Raw genomic sequence first — 26,929 nt, 5'->3', positions numbered from 1 at the left:
TATGTTTACACGAAAACAAGCGACGTGCTACGTACTGACGTGGTGAATGGTGATGTGGGGGAACCTTCCAACTGATAATGACGTCTGGCGGTACGAGTGGAATTTTCTGAATTCTAAATGTTAGGAGTTATGACATGGCTTGAAACTATATGGTTAGATAAAATTATGTAAGTTATAAGAGGACACATTTCAGGTATAGAAAAAAAATACCTCCAATTTTTATGTTCACAATTGTCGTCGTTATTCATCAAGGTTAGAAGTGTTCATGAGTATTTCTATCAAAAATGATTTCCAAGACACTTTTAGTTACTTTTCCTATTCTTGTAGTCTTGTGTCATAAATCATCGGCACAATACGCGCCAGCACCGCCTGGTGTAAATCCACAATTGTATCAACAACAGCAGCAGCAAGTAAATAAATAAAAGTAATTGTAAAGTGCTTTATACTATTCGATTAATTGTTTTCTTCTAGGTACCTATTCAACATTTACCTCCACAACAAAATGTTCCTCAACAAGTACCTTACCAACAACCGCCACCACAAACTCAGCAGCAGCAACACCACCAACAACAACAACCACCAACACAACAACAACAACCAGTATGTAATTTACACATAAAATATTTAAATTAATCATAGTGAATGAAATTGTTTTTTATACACTCCGTTTATAATGTTACTTTATAAATGAAGTCTATAGCGTCTTATAATTTTAGGTATAAGTTTGAAAAATAACATTTTTAACTTTATAATAGTTATATAAATGATCTATATGACTGTAAAAGGTATAATTATTTTATATCTAGGTTAAAAGTTTGTACTGTTTATTTTGATGCTTAATAATATTTCAGAGTCATGGCCATGGTTCCCAAGGACATCATCCCCATACACAACAAGTGTTACATAATTCAAACTTAGCAGAAGAAAGCGAGTAAATATAATTTAAAATCTTTTAATAATAGAAAACTGTTTGTACTTGTGATATACTTAATACTTTTTTTTTATGATTCTGCTTTATTTTAGGCATATAAAAAAACATTTGGATCTACCAACATTAGACACAAGCAAAATGTCTGAACAAGAATTACAATTTCATTATTTTAAAATGCATGATGCAGATAACAATAATAAATTAGATGGATGTGAACTTATCAAATCACTTATACATTGGCATGGTAATTATCACTAATTATTAATTTATTAAGATTATTAAAAACTATGATTTTAAATCTTTATCTATTACCACACATGCAATAAGAATTTAAATGTTTTTTTGTAAAAGATGAAAATTCAGATTTGATTTTGTCATCAATTTTTTTTTATGATTATTAAACAAAATGTATTAACACATAAATATGAAGTTAAAATCAAATATTCAATTTCAATTTATTACATTGTATTATTGATTTAAACAATATTCATATAAACTTTAAATAGTAATTTGAAAAAAACTAACAATTACTTAAACTTAAACATTTTTAGAAATGTTTTCTACTCTAGAGGTTATTAATTCAAAATGTATGTTACCATTAGAAAGTTGATAGTTGTTTCACAAGCAAAAATTGTGTTGAAGAATTAATATTCAATATAAGAATTTTATAAATATTTGATTTTCCAAAAATATATTTTTTATTTAAACACGGTTGGAAGATTTACATTATACTCTGTACTTTTTCAATTTTAATATATTAAATACTGAAATGTTTTAATTTTAGTTCAAGGTGGTCATGATCCTGCAGCTGGGGGGGCACCTCCCCAAGAAAAAATATTTACAGATGAAGAATTGATGCAGTTAATTGATCCTATATTAACCATGGATGATACAGATTTTGATGGTTTTATAGATTATCCAGAATTTGTTATTGCTCAAAATAAAGCAGGCAGTACTCAGAAACAATCAGCATAAGAAAATAAACATTATATATATAAATTAAATATTTTTATTTGAAATTGACTATTACATAAATAATTATTGTTTAATTCTTTTTGTTTTCAAAGAGGCTAAAATATTAAGTTGATTGTTTTACAAATATTATTTCAAACAAAAATTACCAACTTTATGAAAACTTATAAATTTAAATTAGATCATAACTACTTACAAACTGAATGCATTACATTAAAAATAAATTTAATTATTTAAGTACAATTTAACTAAAAGAAACTAAGAGAGCTCAAACTTTTACAAATTTATAAAATTTAAAAAACAAATGTTTCCATAAATCTTGAATGATTCTTCTTGTATTCTATATCATAGTCATACTTATTTTTTTTTACAAATATATTTTTTATTTTTTTGATATTTGAGTTTACTCATTAACATTTCAACATTTTCTTCCACACATTCAACTGGTGGCTTATTAATCTTGCGTACAATTAAGTATAAACCAATCAATGTTAAACCTTTGAAAATTAAAAAATATATACATATTTAAATGATTCATCATTAAATACTCTATTACAAAAGTATTACTTTACCATTTAAAATACTTGGAAAAACAATAAAGAAATTTAAAGTAGTTGACCGGTAATGAATTGCTTCACTGAGATACAAAACAATGGATAAGACCATAGATATAGCACCAATACTGACCATTCTACAAATTAATTATATAAAATATTAAATTCTATTGAAAAATATTGAATCATAAAAATATTTATGAGATCAACACTAAATACAAAATAACCATTTTTAAATTACTTACGGCTTATAGTGAATAAATAATGAGCAATGTATCAAACATAGAGCTTTAAGAAGTGAAAACATACCCAGCACTCTTGGCAAAGTTAATTCCTCTGTGAATAATTTAAATGAAAAATTTAATTAATATTCCAGAACTAAATTTTGATTTTAAATCTATAGTTGTCAATTAATAAATTGACAACTTATAATAATAATAATCAAAAATTTAAATAATTTCTGGGATTGTTTTTACTTATTACATAATTTTGAATAACACCCTTAAATTCCTAATAATTATAATATAAAAATGTATTAATCATGATTTATTATTCAAATAGTTTTGATATGACAAATTACAGATTTTCAGTTCTTTTCCATGAATATTTTAACTTGTCTTAAAATGTATGAATTTAAAATATTTTTATAAATTAAAATTGTTCTTTTTTATCAAATCAATTAGGTACACATGTTCTCATTTAATTTTTATAAATGATAAAAAAAATTTTAATTTCTGCCTTTTTAAATTTATCATCAGTTCCAGTTTAACTTAATAATTAATGTTTAGTAATAGAAAAACCTTGAAGAACATTAAGTTATAGCTTTTTTTTATCGTTTTAAATCAGTATTCAGTTTCAATATCTATATTACATTTTATGTTTAAGTTCTGTATCACCAACCATTATCTTTTTACAACAAAAAATAGCATCATAGTTGCTACCAGAGTAGGTACTAGACCACTATTTTATTAAGTGGCACTTTATAAACTTAATAAAATGTTTGTTTTAAAAATAGCTGAATTACAAATAACATTGCTGGTTACAGATATAGTAAATAATTTGTTGGACGTAAAAACTATCGTTGGTACCGTGTATAAAGTGTTCGTCTGCCTGTAAATTAGTCTGCGTTCCAATGATACATTTGTTTTCGAAAAATGATCGAAATGTTACGCCGAGGTCCATGAAAGCCACAAATGCCAACCACCCCCGGAAAGTGTACAGGATTTTGTCTTCCACCATGATTCCGAGCTTAGCTACAACAACGACACATTAACAATCGCTGCGATACGAGTATAAATACTAAATGATATTCTACTCGTTTCAAACAATAATAGTAGACCCGGTCTGTCTACTTGTAACGCGTGCATTCGAATCTATCTAGTTCGTCAAACACAAAACACTACAATCGGTATCCTCAGTGCCGGATTAAAGCATTTGTAGGCCCTAAGCAACTTTGGGGTCTGGAGAAAAATAAGAAATAACTGTCGAGTCATTTTCGTTGTTAAAGTATAATGAATAATTCAACAGTCAAATCTAATAAAATACGTAAAAATTAAACAAATATTTAAATAGTTGTTTATTGTATGTACTGTAATTGTTTCATTTTATATCAGGGCAATTATATCTTAGGTAGTAGGCTTTGTCCGTAATGGTTAATCCGACTCCGAGCGACCTACGTTTAAATAACATATTGTCTAGTTTTTTTGTTTGTAACGTCGTCAAACTACTACGAGATTAGTATTGTTTAACATCGTACTATACCTAGCACGAACCCAAACAGACTTTCAAGTCTACACGCAACGATGGATTATTTTATTAGATATGTATGTTAATATTTTATAATTTCAATTTAGATTCGGGACAGTCGTCATCACTGTTTTCGGGTAATAGTAATTCGCCTGTCGCCCGACAAAAACTAACAAATAGAGCGGTGAGCTGCTCGTCAGCCACGTTCGGCTTCATCGATCTGATCGTCGTGCCGAAACGTAAGCACACGACATGATAATATTATGCTATATCGCCGACAAACGACAGTGCTCGGAATCTGGATGCCGTAACAATTCGGAACCAGAGAATTGAGGCAGCAACAGCACCAAGCAGAGACACGCCGACGGTGAACCGAATGGCGAATGACAATTATAATTATAATATATTATAAAACAAAAATAAATAAACTACAAATAATTAGTCAAATGTGTAGTAGTAGAACAGAATAATGTGTAGTACATCAGAATATCAAATACTTGGAAACCGAAAATATTTAAACGAGTATAAACGATGGTAAAGTTAGTAAAGTTACTATACTATTGTGAACTTATTGTCTTGTTAGTTTGTTGTCTTAGATTATACGTTTACCTGGTTAAAGTTTTCGAATATGATTTCACCTTATCAGTTATCACGGTTACCGGTTAACAATACTCCACAGACATGTATAAACATTATATACATTATTATATACACATCTGCAGATTCTGCGCATTACTGACAATTGTCTTAATGTTTCTGTATAATGGTTTAGTATAGATCACGATTTAAGATCACAGATTTATAAAACATAAATAATTATATACGTATCTGTGTTTATGTATCTTAAATCGTGGCATAGATCTATATTTATATATATTAGCAATAAGCATATTAGCATATAAATGTTCTAATATATATATATTTCTTTATAAATAAAATCTAATCCAATCGTGTATACTTTAAGTTTATGCTGATAGGTTATTGGCTATCCGAATTTTAGCCCTAGGTGATTTTGTGACCAAGTCTGACACTCTGACGACTGGATCTAGGACAATTGGTCCCCGCGAAAAAATGTTGTATGCGGACAATTGGTCCCCGTCATAATTTTATACTCGGACAATTAGTCCCCGGCGTAAAAGTAAAAAGTTAAATACAAAATTTAATTAAAATTAATACATGTCATTAAATTTGCGCCACATAATCATGAAACTAATCCAGGTGTTTTGGAAGCGGAACGAGCCATTTGCAAAATGAAACAAGACATTCAAGAAAATTTAAATTTACCATCTAGGATTTATGCAAAAAATGTAACGGATTTATCCGAGGAAAGAAATACCTTTAGAAGATAGCCTAAAACGGTCTTTAAGACGAATTCATACTAGAGCCGATAGACGAAGGAAGCCAATATTGAATATACTTGACATTTAACTGTTAGCAGGTTTTTACTTTGAAACCTAAGTCCTAAGTAAAATTATTTGAACGCGAGAGTACCGGAGAATGGAGATATACATAATCATAAAATGTTGCCGAAAACTACGATAATCACGATTTAGTTTATATATTTGTCTAACCAATATTTTCAGTTCGATATAATAACCGATTTTCCTCATTTAATACAATTATAAGCTTAATGTTATTACTCATTATTCACAGACTACGTAATCTAGTGTTTATACTTACATGTAAGTAGAGTATACAATATACATTTTGAATTTACTTTCGATTTATTTCAAAAAAATTGAAAAATTCGTTATAGACACGGTGTGCGGTACTAAAGTGAAAACGCATACGTAAAAACGTAAAATCGCAAACTTTGGAAGGATATAATTTTAAAAATATAGATTTGTACAAATTCGTTTTTGCGCTATGATTCTTAACTCGTTGAAATGATTCCTGGAAAAAAAGAACAATTTTTATAAATTTTAAATATATTAAATAAAAACAGTGTTAAAATTTGTTAAAACTTAAAGTTCAGTCTATAATCTATATACTATAATATGACTTGACAAGACTGACAACGACTACGGTCTACGAGAATCGAGAAACGAATAATAAAATAATAGATATTATTAGGTGAAAAGTTGCTATTGAAGGATATACATATATTTTGTATTTTATTGATAAATTTATTATTTGTATATTATTTAAGAACAAATTTTACTAGAAACACGCTAAATTGTCTTTTTTATTTTGTATATATATATATATAATACTTGTATACTATTTAATTATTCTAACGCTTGTAAAATTATAATATGACATTATCATTAATTGATAAATGATTAATAATAATAATTTGATACACATTTTTCGAGTAAATGTGCTAAAATAATAATTTTTAATCTTCATATAATCAATTAATATATTTATTTTTTTTTTATATAGTCAAATTTTTAAAAATTGTTCTTTTTTTCCTTGGTCTTTTTTACCAAATACCCGTTGAAATACATAATATGTTTCAATAAAAAAAATGGGAACAATTTGGACTCGTGTGGTAGCTAAACTGCAATTGGTCCTAAACTCTTAAATTTTATTTGAAAGAATGGTTTGATTCATCACTCATCGTCAATTTCAACAATTTTTGGATGAAATTGAATCGGAATATGTTTTATATATTTTACAGAAGTCAGATGGTTGAGTAAAGGTGCAGCACTTAAACGATTTTTTGATCTGCGATAGGAAATAAAAATATTTATGAATAAAATAAATAAAATCGCCTCTGCAGATCTATCAGATGAATCATAGATTCTCGACTTGGCATTTTTAACAGATATAGCAACATTTTTGAATGAATTGAATATAAAATTACAATTTACAATTTCTCTTTAGATATTATGATGTATACCTACTATACTTAGTCTAGAGCGCGGATTTGTATGAATTTTCATATTTATTCTAGTTGATCATATGAATATATGAGTACAGAGTAACATATAAGCACAAAACTATTGTTGCAGCCTATAGGTACCTTTTGTGCTTATACTTTTTTTTTTTGTTTGCCGTAATATTATATTTTATAAACATTTTTATAAATTACCTTTTACCTATATCATTCATATACATTATACATATATATATATTATTCAAGATTAATCTATGACAATGATAAATAATTTGTAATTTGTACTCATACATTTCAAATAATAATGATTAACACGAATTTTAAATAAGAAATACAATTAATACAAGTCGATCTAATTGTTGTGAACACACGATTATATAGTTTGATTATTATGTTTATTATTTAAATTTGTTTAGTTGCTTCATTATAATCTCAGTTATTTCTAATTATATCATTTGTGTAAGTTCAGCGTAGTTAATGAGTAATGAGCCTTCGAGAATAGAGTACTAAGAACAATATGTGGACCAGTTTTAGTTACCGAAATAAATATATGACGTATAAGAAGAAACGTAGAAATAAGAGAAATCACCAAAGATAATATATTATCTATGGAAATCACCAAATTACCTTACATAACAAGCTATACGTGAAGGGCCAGAGAATTTCGTGGGTTGGCGTGTTGGGAAACACTATTAGAAGAGAGGAAAGAATTGAAGTTGGGGCATCAATTGAATACAAACCAACAGGTAGAAGACCCAGGAAACGTTGGATGGATGGAGTACGTCAAGATCTAGAGACTAGAAGTCTAACCTGAGAGAAAAAGATACAGGTTCACGATTATTGGAGGTTGCCGGTGGTAGCCTAAACTCTTGTAGAGTTGTGAAGACACATACGAAAATCAGCTAATTTGATTCATATTGATTCATATTTCATATAATTATATTATATGTTTGGTAAAAGTTAAAAATTATGAGTTATGAATTATGATGATGTATAATGTACAATAAATATTTAGTATTTACTCTTTACTTATATTTTCTATATTTTACATTTATTTAAAAATGTGCCACCGCAAATACTATATACGATATAGTATATCGTATATAGCATGACAAAATACATGTAAAATAGATGTATTTAGTCATAGCCTATCCTATATTCCCATTTCCTATCCATTCTTTATTAGCTTCTTTATATACATAACTAGCTTCGGGTGTGCCTCGCTTTGAGTGAAACTCGCTGTAAGTGAATACCCTACCCTAGGACGGATGGAAGAGCTTGAAAGTGGAAAGTTTTCAAAAAAGGAAGATTTGGCGGTAATAAGTCCGTGGTGTCTTCTATCGGGATGATGATAAAGTGGGTGTTGTCGATTGTTTGGCGGTCTTCTTTCGAATGTGAAAAGTTTTTGAAAGTTGAGATTGAGACGTAGACTTTTGAGCGCTTTTGAGATCCAAGGGTTGTAGAAGCCGCCTCCGGCGCCTTCGAGTGGGTCGAGTGAAAATCGTTTCGAGGGAAATTCGGTTGGAAATGGTAGTCGGGTGTCTAGAAATCGGTCACGTATATAGTTTGTCTCGAGGCTTGTCCGGTACTTTTTTGAATGTATAAAAAATAAATAAGTACGAAAAATGGTTACTAAGTGTCTAGCTATCAGTCGTTAACCGGTGTAATACCGTGACTTGTCGCATGCCCGGTTCTTTTTTGAATATATATAAAAAATAAATAAGTACGAAAAATGGTAATCGAGTGTCTAGCTATCAGTCCTCATTCGATGCAAATCGATACCTGTGCTGGGCAATCCGCCTACGGCGGATTGTTATACCTCCTGACGTCGTATAGTAGGGGAAAAAGTTTAAGTCGAACGAAGTGTTATAACGTCCTATCTACGTCCTATTTTCTGCGTCGAATTGCAGACTATATGGGCGCAAATTATGAAACCTGAATTTTTTATTTGCTAAAAATTGAATCCATTCTTTATTAGCTTCTTTATATACATAATATATATTCTTTAATAGTGGCTGTAACCGATGTAAAGAATAATATGTATTTGTGTAATATCAACCTAACCTCAGTAATCTGTCGTGGTCATAGTGGTCATACGTCAGTTGTTAACCTTACCAAACCATACCAAAGAGGTTAAGAATTACGATTGTTGCAGTAATGCAGCATAGACCATAGACCATAGACCAATAAAGATCTTCTTTAAGAATATATTTCTAAATATATTAGAATCAAGGTGGATCTACCTTGATTAGAATAAAGATCTTTATAGGTTTATGGTATAGAGCTGCTATTAATTTATTATTTTTATTATACTCTTATGCCTTATGGAACAATATAGAGGAGATTTCTTCTTATTAATAGAATGTAATGATTTCATTTATTCTACGATGGGGGTCCATGTTCTGAAACCGTTCTAAAGTGACAGAATAATAGATTAACCGCCATTAACTTGTGGTTATTACAAAAAAATAAGCATTATCACAAAAAAATGAAAAAGTCAGAAAAATAATAACAATTCATTATCAAGTATATGGTTGATACTAGATAGTAGATATAGATAACAGTGGCGGCAAGACATGTGCGTCGTGCCACTGACGAGAGACGAGTGACAACTATCTACATAAATAAATCATAAGTATTAACTTCAACGTGCACTCTACAACAACTTGAATGCGAAAAGTGATCAGCGAATTAATAGATATTTTGTCGATCGAAAGACGCAAACATGAAAGATAAAATTTTTTTTGCCAAAAACAAAGCCCCGAAAAATGCTAACAATCGCCGGGGCAGACTCATTATTCGAAATCTTCCGTTTACTGTGAGTGAGATCTATTAAATTATTTTTGCATTGTCTTGTAAATTATAAAATTGTATTTATCTATTAAAATATTGAATCATAATAATTTAAAATTATTGTATAAATGTTTATAGACAGATGAAGAACAATTAAAAGAACATTTTTCTAAATTTGGTGAAATAAATGATATTAAACTTCTACGAAAACCTGATGGAAAACTTATTGGTTGTGGTTTTGTACAATTTATTGTTAAACAAAATGCTGCTAAAGCAATTGCCCATACCAGTGGTAAAGATTTTGGTGGTAAGTATAATATAGTTAATTATTTGTTAAACGTATAATATATATTTAAAACTTTAAAAGGTATATAAGTTATAACCAGAAAATAAAAAACCAACAATTCTTCACATATTTTCAAAGGTTATAAAAGTTTTCTCTTAGCTTAATTCACTAATTATTTTTATGTCATTTCTAATTTCTTATAAAAATATTTGATTCTTTACACCAATATTATGACACATTTTTTATGTTTTTCTTTTTTTATTAATTATTAATATTAGAAAATTGTTATTTAAATAATAAATATCTATTACTATTAATTATTTAAATTTTTTAAAAATACTTAGGTCGATCTATTGTTGTTGATTGGGCTATACCAAAAAATAAGTATGAAACTATTCATACTACTAAAGAAAAAGAAGAAAATATCTCAATCAAAGAAGAAAATGTTGAAGCTATTGTTGAAGATCAAGAAGAAATTAAAGAAGTTTTATCTGATAATCAGAACAATATAGAAAAATCTAAAACTGTTGAAGATTATCTTACTCTTGACACAATAAAAGAGGAATGTGACGACAATTTTGTAGATTTTGAGACTACAGATAACGAGTGAGTTATAAATTTATATTAAACTATAAATCAACTCACGAATAATTATTTTGATGTATGTAATTTTAGAAATGATGTTAAAAGAAAAAGAGAAGACAATGATGAAAATGAATCTGTAATTTCTACAGCAAATAAAAAACGTTTTAAATCTCACGATGTTAAAGAAGGATTAACAGTTTTTTTTAAAAATGTTTCATTTAGTGTTAACAATGATGAATTGAAGCGATTTGTAAAAGAACGATTTGGACCAATTTACTATGCACTTGTTTGTGTAGATCGTTTAACAGAACATTCTAAAGGAACAGCATTTGTGAAATTCAGAGTAAATATAAGCATTAGTTATAATAAATTAAAAGTACAATCAGGCACGTATACAAAATAAAATTTCTGGTGGGAAGAAGGGGGGGGGGGTGAACCCCCTAAAATCCTCCCACTGTATACGTACCTGAGTACAATATATAAATGTGAACAAATATAAATTTTGCAAGTATTTTGATTTGTAAAACATTATTTGAATGGAGCTTTAGCTTTACACTTAAATTTTAATATATAGTAGTGATATTTTTCTAAACATGTAAATTAGGATTCTAGCAGTGTGGAAGCTTGTATGTCTAGTTCTCCCGAAGACCTAACTCTTAATGGATCTACAATGGAACCGCAAATGGCAATCGATAAAGAAGTTCTAGATAAAAATAAAGATGATAAAGTTATTCATAAGGATAACAGAAATTTATATTTAATCAAAGAAGGAGGTATGGAGATATATTTTTATTAATCTTAGTTTAAGTAGTTGATGTAAACATGCATATTGTTCTATTGTCCAAGACATGACATTCAATACTTGGAATCTTGTTCTAGTTATAATTGCCGGAACAGCAGCTGCAAATGGTGTATCTGTTCATGATATGAACAAAAGACTTGAGTTAGAACAATGGAAATCTCAAGTTCTTAAAAATTTAAATATGTTTGTAGCTCGTAATCGACTTATTATCCATAACTTGCCAGCAAACATGGATAATAAAAACTTAAAAGATTTATTTACAAAATATACTCGTCCTAATGCAGTATTGAAAGTGAGTTAGATAACTTATGCAATTATTAATTTAAATAGCATTATTATTAAAAACTATGGCCTTACAAAAGATCAATTTTGAAACTGTTTTGAGAGTTTGACATTTTTAATAAATTACTTTCTCACCAATTTTAATTTAGAGCTTAGATCAAGATCGTAATTTCAGTTTTTCTTGAGGTTGGACAATATTTTTATTGTTCAATTGTTTAAAATAATAGGTATAATATATAGCAGGAACAGCCAACATGAATAAATTTGTGAGCCATATGAATAAATTCAATGACATATTTTTATGCCTAAATGTATATACCTACAAAAAAAAATTAAAATTTATAATAATAAGTAAACTCTGATTTTGGATAAGATGTGACAATAACTGCAAGTTGGACACTCTTGACATTTAGCCATTTGCAAAATGAGTGTCTTATAATATATATTATAAACATTTACTTATACTTAGTAGTTAGTTCAGTTAGATATAATTTATATATAATAAATAAAATAATTGATTTAACAAACTTGCAGGCTTGAATATTTTGTTAATAAAAGAAACACTTATTTGATTGTCAATAATAAAATAGTTAGATTGTTAACTTTATGTTTTTACCATTTACATAATACTATATTTATAATATATTTTTTTTAAATCTATGTATTTACTTATTTAATAAATTAAAAATATAATACTTTAGGTATTTGTTAAGCAAATTATTGTTTATCAATATGAATAGAAACATTTGTTGATAGTAATAAATAATAAAGATAATAATAATACAATAATTATAGAATTCATATATGTAATATGAATATATTCCGCAGTATTTTTCCCATTAGTTTATGTCTTTTATACCCAATTAAAAAGTTATTATTTAATAAAGAGACTACAAGACCTATTTTATTATAAATTTGGACACCACCTTACAAATTAAATAAATAAATGGGTACAACTTAAAAAAAATAAACAATAAATAATTAATTTCTTAAATTATATCTACCTAAATCTTGATGTCAATAAGCTGTTTAAATATCATTTTTGTAATATTCATTGTTGCATTGATTAAAAATACCTTGAAAATGATAAAGATTCACAATTATAGACAATTAGCATTCTTGGATTAAAAGGTGAATCAGGCCTCAGGGGGAAGTAGGGAGGGCACCCATGGTCCCCTGGTTTTCTTTAGATTTTTAGGATCCTCTAATTTTACATCATAAATTTATAATATTGTGATTATTATTCATTACATACTTTGTGTAAAAGATTATAAGATAATACTTAACAAATTGAATCATTATACTTCGCCATTGAGAGAGCGCTACTTTTTGGGGCATTCAAAAAACGTGCTCTGCGATTTCGTACCCAAATTTCTCCCACTCTATTACATAATTGTGTGTTAGCAGCGGCTAGCATTTTGGCAAGTTTAAGTAGTGAGAATGCACAAGAACAAACAAATTTTAATCACCGCCGAGAAACGCTCTCTCAGTGACCAGGATATAGTATGAATAAAAATATTTATTAAAATAAAATTTAGATTTGGAAAATAAAACATTTGATAATCTCGATTTAATAATATTATTTCTCTAATGAGAAACTTATACAATATAATACAAAAATTTGCTTCAATAAAAGCTTGAATATTTTTTTAAATCAAATACTTAAATAATAAATTTAATGTTTAATTTCATATTGGTTTTTAAAAATCTTAATCCTAGTTTGGTTATTGGCAACAATTTTAATTGTGCTAAAATAAACATAAAATTTGACAACCCATAAAAATCTAGGATGGCACTAATTCTGTGGCTGTCCCCCTTAAATGACACACTTGGTTTTAATGTTTATTTTATATCATAAAAAGGTTTTTATTGTTTTCTTTAAATATTGTCTAGTTCAGTTTTTCTCAACCGGTGTGTTGCCGAGTAAGTCCAAACGTGTTGCAGAAAGTACTAATATTAAAAGTACAAACATTGTTGACACTATATTTACAAAAATGAATAGGTATTATTCTTATTTTTTTTTTATAAAAAAAGTATGAAAATTTTAATAGTGTGTTGCCATAATTCAAAGGTTAAGAAACACTGGTCTAGTTATTGAATACTTACTAATAATTAATAATTAATATTTCAAAACAAATTTTTAAAATGTAGTTTTAATAAATATATAAATATTGTTTTATTATTTGATTTCAGGTAGTTGTTATGAGAAATTTAAAAAAAGTTGATCCCAAGGGAGTACCAATTTCAAAAGAATATGCTTTTGTTACATTTAAACAACACGAAGATGCTTTAAAGGCACTCAGATCCATTAATAACAATCCAAACATTTTTAATTCAAATAAAGTAAAATTTTCGGATATTATTTTATACTTCTGTAGAAATCTAATTAATAATTATTTTAACTATAGAGACCAATAGTTGCATTTTCTATTGAAAATAGGCTTGTTTTACAAGCTAGACAACGAAGAATAGACAAGAGTAAAACCAGCAATCCATTATTTAATAAACAACAACCAAGTACTTCATCAACTGTTGAAAATAAAAATAAGAAATTTAATACAGAAAACAATAACAAAAACAATAGATCTACCGCATTATCAAAAAAAAAAAACAGCAGATCTACCTGAATATACTGGTATAACAGCTAAAGAGGTAATATAAAAAAAGCATTATTTGTAGTAAACTCAATAATATAATGTATTTAAATGTATTAATTAAAACGTTTGGTTTAATAATTATTAATTTTAATATATTACTTATGTGTTAAAAATTATTCAGGGGCACATGGCAATTCGATCAAAGTTTAAACTTAAGATTCAATCAGAAGCTCATCAGAAGAATGTCAAAACCAAGAAGAAATTAACAATGAAAAAGAAACGTGATTTAGCTATCAGAAACGAGAAGAAAAGAGAACCAAAAGTATGCTTTATCATTTATTTAATTCAACTAAAATGGTTTATGTAATTATTATTTTTTGTATTTTAGGTAAAAAGTAAAAAGAAGAATACAAAAAATGATGTATCGTTTTCAAAATTAGTTAGCAAATATAAGAATAAAATTTCAGCTCCAGAAACATTGAAAAAATGGTATGAAGCATAACTATGAGAATTAAGTGTATTTTCTGTTGGATATTTGTATATTAATATATTTCTCTTTAAATGGAGCTTTGTCTAATTTATTTATTATTGCAATAACTATCAATATTTAATGTCTGATAAAGGAATATCTGTTTTAAGAAATGTTTGAGTGGTTATATAAAATATTAATAATTGAATACTAATAATTCACTTACTAAAAATATTGTAAACATAGAATATAATGCTTTTACCTTTAAGTTTTATAATAGTTTCATTCACTCTAATATTAAAGCTAATTACACAAAATTGAAATATCTGAATGAAAATTTGTTGTTGTTCATTTATAAGATGGTGAGAACACTGTGGGTATGACATATCATCAACACATTTTACAATCTAAGATTGTATATTCTTATTTTAATATGACTATTAGAGAGTCATTGTTAGTAGTTAAAAAAAACTAAAAAAATAGTTGCCAAATGTACAAGAAAAATTTATTAGGATCCTTGTAGTTTGACTATTATCTATAATTAGAAAATATTAAATATAAAGTAAATACATATATATTTTGTTCAAAATAAAATGCATAATTAATTATAATAAAATAATATTATCTTAATTTTAAGTTATAAAATATAAAAATTTAAACATTGCAACAGCAAAAAGTAAATTTAAAATTACATAATAGTTTGGACGGACCATATTTAAAAATTAAATTTATTAAAATTGAACTATATATTATATGGATCATATCATATATATAATTATGCTTATTTAACTGTTGATGTCAGATAAATGTTGCTGAAAAGCTTGCTTCGCATAGTATCTATTACAAAAACAAAAAATGATATTAATATATTTTAACAAAGAAAATAAGTTAAAAATAGATGTATAAATACATTTAAATAACTTAAAAACAGTTTAATCATTAATCAGTAATTACTAATAATTTAAAATAAATTTACCTGATTGTAACCATATTATGTTTACTTGGATATGCTAAACATAATGTTATACCATTTGAACTTATAGCATAATAGTTATGATTTTTCCCCGAACACGAGACTTCGCTTCCCATTAAATTATCTAAACATGATGAATACATAAAAAAAAATAAAAAAGAATAATAGAACACATTTAAAAAATCTAAAACTTTACCATTCATAAGACGTGATGCAATTTTATTATAAAACTGTATAATTCCTTTTTGTACATCAGTACTTGAGTAATAATTTTGCATAAATTTGAACAAGTTTGTGTTCACTATGATATACCTAAAATATAATAAATATGCATAAACTTCACATATGTTTTTAAAATGGTCTTAAGAAACTGTTTAATATATAAATTAATATATATATATATATCATAGTTAAAGTGTTGAACTAGTTAGTTTATGAAATAACTAAAATGTGTAGGATATTGTTTATAATTTATAATTTAATTAGTTATTTCATGTATTTCCTTTACTCACACTGTTAATGTATTAAATTGTACGAATATACAATTTATGGGCTATGAAGAAATAGATAACTTACAATCTATTTTTTGAAAACGGATTACCTCTAACTCAGTGTTCTCTCAACCGGTGTGTCGCTGGGTAAGACCAAACATGTCGCGGGAAGTATTAATGTTAAATGCACGAATCTTGTGGACATATATTTACAAAAATGAATAGGTATTATTCTTATTTTTTTTTATTGTGTGTCACAAAGTATGAAAATTTTTAATAGTATGCCACCATAATACAAAGGTTGAGAAACACTGCTCTAACTATTATATATACACTATAGTAGAGCAAATCCTAATAATTTTTAAATAAACGTTTTATCGGCCAAATTATAAGATATTAAAATTAATTGACTGTCAAGTAATTGCAACTTGTGTTCAATATTTTATAATAATTACATATACTAGTTTTTAAAAAGTTCAGCATATTTTAAAAATGTATCTATTGTTGATTTAATTGATGATTTTATAAGTTTAAACTATGATGAAAGTCTAAAGTTTATAAACCTTTATAAGGTGAAAATAAATTCACAAATAAATTTTGATATTAACAATTAATAACTTATTTTCATAGAACATTTTAAGTATTAAAATCTGAAATTACAGTTATCAATAACTGCCTACCAACTAAACTGTCTAAACTATAGGATATATAACTTTTACAGGAGTATTAAAACAACTACACTCTCAATCCCAATTTTTAATGTTTTCAAAAAATTTGCTAGTATTAGACACTTCATAAAGTATTACATTAAGATAAGTAGCAATAGCTCACTTACTAGGAACTAGTCAGAGGTTTTTCACTAAAAAATGTGATATAAATAGGTATGTTTGCAGAAAAAAAAGAGGTACTGGGCAATTTTAAATTTTTCAATAATCTTACACACACGCACAAATAAAAAACATAATTGTAATTAATTCAGTTTAAATAAATTAAATATTATAATGTATTTTAAATCTAAATGTAACCTACATTTTAATGAAAGTAAAACTAAAATTGTATCAAATAACTAGTGGGAGTGTAATAAATAGTTTTTTTGCTTAAATTATTTTATATATTATCTGATATTTGTAGGTAATTCATAAACTACCTAGTTATTTTATAAAATAATGGAATTCAATACGTTAACTGTAACATATATATTTTATAACTATAATTATTTATTTACCCAGATGTTAATTCAAATTTAGGATTATTAGGACGAAAATAATTGATAACTGTTCTAAAACTTTTGGCAGCATTAATTTCAATATCATCTAAATTTGGTGTAGGTCCACAAATAGCTGCTGTCCAAACATCTTGTACAACCATACAACATACTAACCTTAAAAGAACCTAGAAACATGAAATTTAATGAATTATAGAATATATAATTATTTGCATTGCTGAGTATGAAAAACTTATTGTATGCAAAATTATTTTTCAGATATATTGGTATTATACGTATGTATATATAAAAAAATTCAATGAATTATTGCAGTGTACTGTTAGTTATTATACATAGAGACTATCAAAAAATAAAATTGTATTTTACCTTCTACATATAATATAAATTCTCACTTATTTTTAGAACTCCTTTAAAGAAAAGGCTTTGCATAATAAAGTTTTCATATAACAAGTAAATTGATGTACCTTTGTACTAGAATGAGGCAGGAAAATTGGAATATCAGCCGAAGTAATTTGGTCATAACAATTGGCTAAAATAATTGTTATTAATAATTTTCTATCGCTAACATGTAAATCCCACCAATCCTTTGTTGCAGCACTCAATTTCTTATCCACAATAACCCAACAAAGATCACTACAGATTGTTTCTGACCAATTGTACAAACAATTCTGTAAATAAAAAATTAAACAATTTTAATTTATTTTAAGAATTTGCAGTATGCCTTATTTATAAAAGTTAGTAGTTACATTTATTGCTTTATTATCCTTCATTGATTGTGTTTCAATTATGTTTATTAAATGTTTTTCTATCGTTACAGATGTTAAGCTCCTCAATATATAATCAATAATAGGTAAACATGGCTAAACAATAATTAAACACTGTATTTAAAGCTATACAATTTGATCAATTACCTATTAGATTAAATTTATTTAAGTTGATGGATTGGTGCATACTTTTATTTCCCGTTTTATTCTATCTGCATTCTTATTGTATATGTTTTCGTCTCCAATAATCATCTTTATTAAAGTTGATATCAGTTCTAGGCCGGTTTTTATTGTAGAATCATTTAAATCACCAATGCCTGCTAAAATTAAACTAAAAATATTTGATGAAGATTAACAAGAATTTTGACAAAACATACTATTTAAATAGAACACAATTTGTATTTTAATTTGTAAAGATAATTCAAAAAAATATCTATAAATTCATAATGTTAATGAATTTATAATATAATTATATACCTGTCTCCAATGGCATGCCAAATAAAAGAATGTTTATCTGTATGAATAGCTTTAAATTGAACATTTTGTACATCTGCAAATGTTATTACAGCATTCAATGTTGAAAATGTAGTAAACGGTACCTGAAAGAATACATACTTTTGTAAGCTGAATGAATTTAAATACATCTCTAAAAAAAATCTACCTATCCAAATTTGTTTTAATATTTTTAATATTAAAATTTCTTTTAAGTACTCAATGAAAGGAAAATATTTAGGTTATATTCTTAAGTGAATACTAAACATATTTGTGACGAACAATTCATTTTTATTTTTATTTATGTTCGTAGTAAGCAAATAGTACTTTGAACAATGTAAATGTATTATTCAAATATCAATTTATATTATTTTTTGTGTAATTCAACAAATTATACTACAAACGATGATGATTGTAATGTTTAATAACTTACTGAATCCATTTTACTATTTTTTCGGTAAAATATCGGAATTCCCCCGTTTGCTGTAGTGCACACCACGTCAAACATTTTAAGAATGATATTTTTATTTCTTATTTCTGTATTCGGTGTACTTTTTTGTTGTCAAAGAAATGCAATTATTAACGATTCCCCTATACCCTAATACCCTATATTGCTTTAAGTCGTTTAGGATTAAAAACTTAGATTGTTGTAGACTTGAAAAATTCAGAATGCATAACAATTATAATTCTATTAATTCTATTAATTCTTATTGCCTAATTACTATTCACTATTTAGTACTTAGAATTATAAAGTATTAATTTATGATTTTTATTTTTTACTAATGTCTATATGGTATATTTAAAAATTATTATCAGCTAATACTTATCATTATTATTATCAGTTTATCTTTTTTGGGAGAGCACTTTTCACAATGACCACAGTAGAATTCAACCACGGTCTTGGAATACTCTTTACCAGGTTACCAACATAGCGCTGAGATTGAGTGGATGGCAGAATTAAAAAGTTACTAGCTAGATGCATCATAACCTAAAAATTCTTTTCGGAAGTGTATCGCGTTCATTTTCTCACTCGTGTCTTTTGGGTAAGTACATCTGACATATTTTTTTCGAGTGTGGTTTTCGGGTGTCCACGTTTTAAATAATTGTTTTTAAATTTTGTCTTAGTGAACGTCTATACACTAACACAATATGTCGTCGAAAGTATCTAAGGATACGCTGTACGAGGCCGTCAACGAAGTGTTGAGCCAGGCCAAGACACATAAGAAAAACTTTTTGCAAACTGTCGAATTGCAAATTGGTCTCAAGAACTACGATCCACAAAAGGACAAGCGTTTCTCTGGAACCATCAAATTGAAGCACATCCCTAGGCCCAAGATGAAGGTGTGCATTCTTGGTGACCAACAGCATTGTGACGAAGCCGAGGTAAACTCTATTTTCATTACTACTAAACTGGTTAAGAGCTTCATTGTCACACGACGTTTTAACCACCGACGCGTGTCTAGTTGAAATACTGGTGTTTTGGAATTTAGCTAAATGTGTTTTCCATTTGTATTTTAGGTAAACAAGGTGCCTTTCATGGATGTTGAAGCCTTGAAGAAGCTTAACAAGAACAAGAAGTTAGTGAAGAAATTGGCCAAACGATACGATGCGTTCTTAGCCAGTGAAGCTCTTATCAAACAAATCCCACGTTTGTTAGGACCCGGTTTAAACAAAGCTGGAAAGTTTCCTGGTCTCTTGTCCCATCAAGAGTCGATGAACATGAAAATCGATGAAGTTAAAGCCACTATTAAGTTCCAAATGAAAAAGGTAAGCGATCCCTCTCAACCATTTTCACACTAATCAATTGCATTGATTTATAATGTTTTTAAATTTTTAGGTATTGTGTTTGTGTGTTGCCGTTGGTCATGTTGATATGAAATCTGATGAATTGGCTCACAACATCCATCTTTCAATCAATTTCTTAGTTTCATTGTTGAAGAAACATTGGCAAAACGTTAGGTCACTGCACATCAAGTCAACAATGGGACCCCCACAACGTTTGTACTAATGTGTGATTCAATTTTTAATTTTTTAAATAAAGACCACATTAATTTCAAAGTTGAAATAATCATTGTTCAATTTATTTCTACTCTCTTGTAGTTTTCTTTTCATGAATACAAGTTCTAGAAAATGCAGGTACAACAATAATAAAATTGTAATTTTCTTAGTTATTTAGTTTCTATGTAAATATAAAACTATCAACAGTATAATAACTTGGGTAACTATTCTTTTTAATAGTGAAATTAAACAGATACATTTTTACAATATAATTCTATTTATATTGCCAACGGTAATTTACTTGTTAACACATTCACAGCCACGTGTGACGAGTGTATGTTCAGACAGACTGATGATACGGTCAATATTATGTTTAAGCATAATTCATTTACTCCGGTTTATTTTAACCAATATTATTTTGTTGTGGGTTATTTATATAGCTGGTTTAAATTTTGACTGATAGATAGGTTTTATTCTTATTTTTGTATTGTTACGATATTTTTAATATTTTGCTTTGGTTTATCAAAGGACCTACTGAATTTACCCCTTAGGCGTGAACGTGTTAAAATTATATATTTTAATAAAATATAATTGACAATTAGATTATTACTTCATTCAATAAATAATTTGATGATGATAATTTATTATTAGTTATGAGGTGTACAAATAATATTATCTCTAGCATATGTTAGCACATTTGTCATAATAACTTAACATTTTTAAAAACTGAATTTTAAACATATTCTAATGGTAAAGATTTTATAAGATGGATCACAAAATAGTATGCTTTCATTGTTAATAGCATCTTATATTTTATTTGTATAATATGCTGACATTTACATATATGATTTAATGAAGATGTAAATGTTAAAAATATTCAAATTATTAATGTAAAGTATGTATTTCATGCACTGTTAAATTACCACCAAAAATATGTTAGTCATGCATAGTAAAATGATAGACAAAACACTGATTGTTTTGTTTTAATTTTTTGTGTGAGCCCAGCTTAAGATGGGTGAGTCGTGCATGTTTGGTGTCTTAATTTAAATTATAAATTGTACTCAATTAAAAGGACACCATACTCGCCTATATTATCTCATCTTCCAAAAGTATTACATAAAAAAATTTATGTTTAACAATAACCCATTTTACTTTGTTAATTTTAAAATTGGTATGAATTAACCTATTATATAATTTAAAGGTATTATATAGGATATCTCGGAGGCTTTTGTTAATGTTTTATTTACATAAATTATCACTACTTGCTTCAAAATTAAAATATCAATAGAAGTCTCTGAGATGCACTTCATAATATACTAATCTAATTTTATAATAAGTCAATTTACTACATTTTAAAAATTAATATTAAAATAGATTATTGTGAACATAATTATGTTAGTCAGGTTAGATTAAGGACAGCAGTCCTTATTTTGGTTGCGTATCAAAATTTTATAAACAATCTTAAAAAAATTCACATGCCAGTTATGTATGTTCATAAGCACCTAAAGCAATTCTTCTCACGGTTGGGAGGTTTTAAAAAAGATCAGTGAAATTATTTTAGTATCAGTATATTATAATTTTTAAATATTTTAGTAATAAAGCAATATCATTAGATTCATCCGCTGTCATTTGTTTTTTTTTTTTTAATTTGAAACATACAAAAATAAACTTTCATAGTTTCACACATTGTATATGATGACGTGCAAATTATATTTATTTGGAATGAATCAATGTTTTTCAAAGTAAAAAATATTGTATCTGGAACTAGTGAGTTCTATACTTTATAATTGATAATTATATTTTTTAGAAAAAATAATTTTTTTTCTTGTCCTGTTAGATTATCCCAAATAAGTAAAAATGTTAGTCTGGTCATTAATGAATAACTTAAAAACAATTTATTTGACATTTAATTACTTTGTAAATAATAAAGGAATATAGATAGAAAAACTTTTTTTATAAAAATAAAATTACAGTATTCATTTTATTTTATTATTTAATACAAACGTTTGGCCTGTACAATTAAAGCAATAATGTATGAAAAGTATTGTTCATCTTAGTTTTGTTTGCTTTTAAATTTATTTAAAGCATTAAAACTTATAAGCATACACATATAACACTTTCAAGACCTTATAATAACTTAATTTCTATACTTAATATTTCCATACAAATACATATTTTAACTGTATGATGAATCATGAACATTTTAACATAAATTTGGTATTAACTTTGCCAGCTATGAACTGAATACCTCAATAAGGTATCTAATTGTATAAGATCAAATATACAATAAGTAACAAATAGGTATCTTTAATTGTCATCTATGTTTAATTCTAAATAATTTGTTTAAGAAAAAAAAGACTATAAAGACTATTTATCAAAATAAATATCAATTTAAAAAATGAATAAATTAAAACATGATTTGTTCACATGAAAACGCAATTTTATGTGTGTATAATACAACAATACTCTGCAAGAAGTATATAAAGTTAAAAAAATCTTTTCTTTTATTGTATAATTTTTAAAGAATGTCGAACACTTAATTAACGTAATAGTATGTACAGATTTATTTATTTATTCGTCCCATTTCTTCCACTCCATCCCTTCTGGAGGTTTAATATCTACTTTGTCTTTGCCAACATCCTTCCAGTTGGTGCTTAAAACAGTGCCCCCTGATTCCAAAAATGATTTGTTCATAGCTTTGCGCACTTCGTCTGAACCGTCTGAATAAATTTTCTTGAACAAAGTGTTTACATCACTTTCGTCCTCATCTTTTGTCATATCGTTGACAACCTTATCCCAATTGCGGAGATTGATAGAGGAGGGCTTAGTTGTTTTGACAACAGTTCTCTCTAGTACATCCCACATTCCACCTTCTATTTTTGCGAGGCGTATCTCCAATTTTGACGAGAGAACTCTAAAACTACTAAATTCAGGTGCAATACTTCTACTAAGTTTTAAATTAACAGTGTAGGGTTGACCAGTGGCAAATTTGGCTTGAATATTTACTTCATCTTTATCAAATTGTACGCAACATTCTTCTTTTGATGTATGTTTACCCAAAATGCTAACGATCACTTGAGACTCTGATTGGTACCAATCTTTTTTTATGACAATTTTATTTTCTTCATTTGTGCAAGAAGCCATCATAAATACTAAAATCAAAATAAATAATTAGTTATTACTTATTATAAACTATAAGCTTTATTTAAAGTGATTTAAAATCTATTCTAATACAATTAATTTCAAATATTAATATACTATACTATATAGTATCAGTTGGAAACATTAAACTGATTTATATAAATTAATTAATAATAGTATACCATTTTTTTTTTGGGGGGGGAAGTACAAATATATTAAATCACAACTCAGATTTTAATAATAGTGGGCATCAACGAAAAAATATATTTTGTCTTGTAAGCTTAAAATAAAGTAAAAATTTCTTTCAGTACTTTTCACTTATTTATCGCCGTGACATAATTAAAATTAAATTATCATCATAATAATTTTCAAAAATATTTATGTCTTAGTTTTTTTTTAATGTTTTGATTTTTATAAAGTTATTTTAATATCTATTTAATTTATTTAATTTTTTGTATTTACAATTATCAATTATTTTTTAAAAATTAAAAAAATATTGTGACATACAGATATTATTATAATAATTAATGCTAATAATGCTATGAAGAAGTTTTAACTATATTATGTGTTGTCTTTAAGATAGAGAATAAAATAATATATACAATATATTGATGTGCCCTCTTAAGGTGTATTTTTAAAATATAACTATTATTTATTTCTAAGGTATAAGAAAATAACACTAGTAAAGTAGTAAATATTTTTTTAGAAATTGTTTTATTGCAGCTTTTTTCTATCACACTGAATATAACATAACTGTTTATATATTAGTAGAAAATTAGAATTTTTTTTTCTTAGTTTATATACATATAAACGTGTTAAAAGTAATTATAACTATCAAATGGAATTTTTAAAGTTGGTTTTCACACACATATATATATATACACAATAACATGTCTATAGATAATAATTGAATTCTTACAATTAAGTACGTTGTTTAATCAAATACAATAAGTTTTTTCTTTGGCCACGACTGATTTAATGTACAAAAATTAGAAAAGGAAAAACTATAATCACAGCCTTATAATTGTAAGAGAATATTTACATTTATTGACTTATTAACAAATTAACAAATAAAAATGAACAACTAGTACACTACAGCAATTGAACATGGATTCTTGGAAATTGGAATCTTCTAGAACACAACGAATATAAACAATATTATGCGAGATAACAGCTAGAGTCGCCGTGATAACAAGTTTGAACATATGTATACTAAGACTTTGAACCACATGTTTTGGGGACTGTGTGAGTGTGGTCGTGGTAAACTGGTAAAATGTAGTAATGTACTAAACGTAGTAATGTATAATTACTACAATAGCGTAACTACCCTCGTCAGCGCCCCGAGGCAAAATGTATTTTCGCCCTAGCTACTTACCTAATATAAATTCGATTCTTCGACCTTTTTCATTAAAATTTTGCCGTGACCAAATTTATGTTTTTTTTTTTTATAAGATTAACCCAATCACACTTATATCACATTAAAGATTTTGTTCCAAATTAAATAAACATAAATTTACAATTACACAAAACCAATATTATTTTATTTGTTATTTGCTCCCTGAGGCAACTGCCTCTGTTGGCCCTACGGTAACCACACCATTGAATTACCATAATTGTTTAATATTTATTGTTATTTATATTATTTTCATTAGTTTCTTTACATAGTATGTAGTTAAGTACTCAGTCTATAGATACACATATAATATTATGTAACTATGTAGGTTTATAAGTATAATCCATAAATCGCGCGTGTGATACCAATTTTGTAAAATATTAATTTAAAATTGTATTTAAATATAGATAAAAAATACAAACGCATCCATTCAAAAATTATTTAAAATCATTTTTTTATTTGACGTATTATAACTGTTCAAGTCAATAAGAAAATTAATTTTGTAATTAGTCACAAGGTTAATTTAAAATTGTAATATCACTTATAAGTATCATTAGTACTTTGAATTAGGTTCTAATACTTCATTTTATATTAAAAAATAAATATTTGCGTGATTTTAATTTTGAAATACTTCGATTTTAATCAAACAATTTAAACGGTTAATTAAATATAAAATAAATTAATATTAAAATAAATGTTTAATTATTTAATTTTACTTATAAATAAAATAATATAGACAATAACTTGTAAGACAGAAGTGCTAAATAATTCTTTTAAATTTTTAAAGAATTTAAAATAAAAATACAAATAACCTGTTCAACGCAGTATTTAAAATATTTTCTAAATGCAAAAAGTATCTTATTGTTGGTGCCTATTTTAAATAATTTATTAATTATTCTACATTTATACATAATATATACCTGAAGTCCTAATTATATTTACTAAAGTAGTAAAGTACTTAACAAGACTATAGATAGGTATTTTAATACCTAGGCACCTAGTACCTACACAATTTAATAATACAATTACAATATATACAAATGTTTGCATGACCATGGAGGAAAAATACTAACCATCATCGGCATCATCGCGTAGCGTTGTTTCTATGGTTCTACGGCAGTCCCATTGGAAAAGTTCAATAATTCTTAAAAATAAAAAAAATTACATTATATATTTATTGGCCCAGACACCTAGACCTAGTTAGTATTTTTATATTAGTATATAGGACATACTAGCTAGTAGGTACCTATCTAAAATTATAATTTAAAAATCAGCGCGAACTTACATAATATTATATCCTATATATAGGAAATAAAGACTACTATATATTAGGGTACGTACTACTACTACTACTACTACTACTACTACATGATCATATTTAAATATAAAAACAATAAAAATAATTTTAACTTGACTAAAAAGAAATTCAAAAATAATAATTATTTTTAAATATTAATTATTAATTTTTAAATTCTTAAAATTTTGGTAATGAATGATAATGTTTATAGGGTGTAGGATCACTCTACTTTAGCACCCTCTCTCATCCGTCTACAGCAAACAACAGTACTGTATACTTGTGTCTAGCAATCTAGC

At 26.6% G+C, this 26,929-nt stretch overlaps 6 protein-coding genes across 12 annotated transcripts; 3 read left to right on the top strand and 3 right to left on the bottom strand.

Annotated features, from left to right (window-relative positions):
• The first annotated feature begins 12 nt into the window (after positions 1-12).
• On the top strand, positions 13-1,935 carry LOC132917758 (multiple coagulation factor deficiency protein 2 homolog). 2 transcript variants are annotated; one of them, XM_060978654.1, is made up of 6 exons: positions 13-252; positions 328-410; positions 472-600; positions 852-931; positions 1,024-1,175; positions 1,716-1,935. In XM_060978654.1, the coding sequence occupies exons 1-6, from the start codon at positions 222-224 to the stop codon at positions 1,904-1,906; spliced, it is 666 nt and encodes a 221-aa protein (XP_060834637.1). In that variant the 5' UTR covers positions 13-221; the 3' UTR covers positions 1,907-1,935. The 2 variants fall into 2 exon arrangements, with proteins under 2 accessions (XP_060834637.1, XP_060834629.1); XM_060978646.1 differs by having other exon boundaries at positions 16-410.
• Positions 1,936-2,055: 120 nt separating this feature from the next.
• LOC132917773 (uncharacterized) lies at positions 2,056-4,963 on the bottom strand. Of its 3 annotated transcripts, none has more exons than XM_060978679.1 (5): positions 4,813-4,963; positions 3,546-3,710; positions 2,703-2,793; positions 2,476-2,594; positions 2,056-2,400 (listed from the first exon to the last, which is right to left on the bottom strand). In XM_060978679.1, the coding sequence occupies exons 2-5, from the start codon at positions 3,694-3,696 to the stop codon at positions 2,261-2,263; spliced, it is 501 nt and encodes a 166-aa protein (XP_060834662.1). In that variant the 5' UTR covers positions 3,697-3,710; positions 4,813-4,963; the 3' UTR covers positions 2,056-2,260. The 3 variants fall into 3 exon arrangements, with proteins under 3 accessions (XP_060834662.1, XP_060834647.1, XP_060834653.1); XM_060978664.1 differs by lacking the exon at positions 4,813-4,963 and adding an exon at positions 4,219-4,787; XM_060978670.1 differs by lacking the exon at positions 4,813-4,963 and adding an exon at positions 4,378-4,787.
• A 4,641-nt stretch (positions 4,964-9,604) lies between these two features.
• On the top strand, positions 9,605-14,956 carry LOC132917340 (RNA-binding protein 28). Its single transcript, XM_060978044.1, is given in 11 exon segments — positions 9,605-9,863; positions 9,977-10,145; positions 10,469-10,730; positions 10,800-11,052; positions 11,314-11,482; positions 11,589-11,803; positions 13,987-14,136; positions 14,202-14,393; positions 14,395-14,445; positions 14,572-14,712; positions 14,779-14,956. Coding segments are annotated over 11 exon segments (1,809 nt in total). The 5' UTR covers positions 9,605-9,770; the 3' UTR covers positions 14,893-14,956.
• Positions 14,957-15,342: 386 nt separating this feature from the next.
• On the bottom strand, positions 15,343-19,603 carry LOC132918090 (protein fuzzy). Of its 2 annotated transcripts, XM_060979174.1 has the most exons (9): positions 19,238-19,603; positions 18,790-18,911; positions 18,502-18,643; positions 18,295-18,408; positions 18,013-18,216; positions 17,549-17,715; positions 16,029-16,144; positions 15,836-15,956; positions 15,343-15,696 (listed from the first exon to the last, which is right to left on the bottom strand). In XM_060979174.1, exons 1-9 carry the CDS (start codon positions 19,310-19,312, stop codon positions 15,645-15,647), a joined length of 1,113 nt encoding a protein of 370 aa, XP_060835157.1. In that variant the 5' UTR covers positions 19,313-19,603; the 3' UTR covers positions 15,343-15,644. The 2 variants fall into 2 exon arrangements, with proteins under 2 accessions (XP_060835157.1, XP_060835158.1); XM_060979175.1 differs by lacking the exon at positions 18,295-18,408.
• An 86-nt stretch (positions 19,604-19,689) lies between these two features.
• Positions 19,690-20,872, top strand: LOC132917124 (large ribosomal subunit protein uL1). Of its 2 annotated transcripts, XM_060977701.1 has the most exons (4): positions 19,690-19,847; positions 19,930-20,187; positions 20,323-20,571; positions 20,642-20,872. In XM_060977701.1, exons 2-4 carry the CDS (start codon positions 19,954-19,956, stop codon positions 20,810-20,812), a joined length of 654 nt encoding a protein of 217 aa, XP_060833684.1. In that variant the 5' UTR covers positions 19,690-19,847; positions 19,930-19,953; the 3' UTR covers positions 20,813-20,872. The 2 variants fall into 2 exon arrangements, with proteins under 2 accessions (XP_060833684.1, XP_060833685.1); XM_060977702.1 differs by having other exon boundaries at positions 19,833-20,187.
• Positions 20,873-22,769: 1,897 nt separating this feature from the next.
• Positions 22,770-26,556, bottom strand: LOC132917655 (protein SGT1 homolog). 2 transcript variants are annotated; one of them, XM_060978493.1, is made up of 2 exons: positions 26,410-26,556; positions 22,770-23,954 (listed from the first exon to the last, which is right to left on the bottom strand). In XM_060978493.1, exon 2 carries the CDS (start codon positions 23,947-23,949, stop codon positions 23,374-23,376), a length of 576 nt encoding a protein of 191 aa, XP_060834476.1. In that variant the 5' UTR covers positions 23,950-23,954; positions 26,410-26,556; the 3' UTR covers positions 22,770-23,373. The 2 variants fall into 2 exon arrangements, with proteins under 2 accessions (XP_060834476.1, XP_060834475.1); XM_060978492.1 differs by lacking the exon at positions 26,410-26,556 and adding an exon at positions 24,863-25,086.
• Positions 26,557-26,929: the final 373 nt, after the last annotated feature.

This window comes from Rhopalosiphum padi, chromosome 1, assembly GCF_020882245.1.
Source record: "Rhopalosiphum padi isolate XX-2018 chromosome 1, ASM2088224v1, whole genome shotgun sequence".
Taxonomy (NCBI): Eukaryota; Metazoa; Arthropoda; class Insecta; order Hemiptera; family Aphididae; genus Rhopalosiphum; species Rhopalosiphum padi.
The sequence above is the reverse complement of the archived record's forward strand: the minus strand, read 5'-3'. Positions and strand labels throughout refer to the sequence as shown.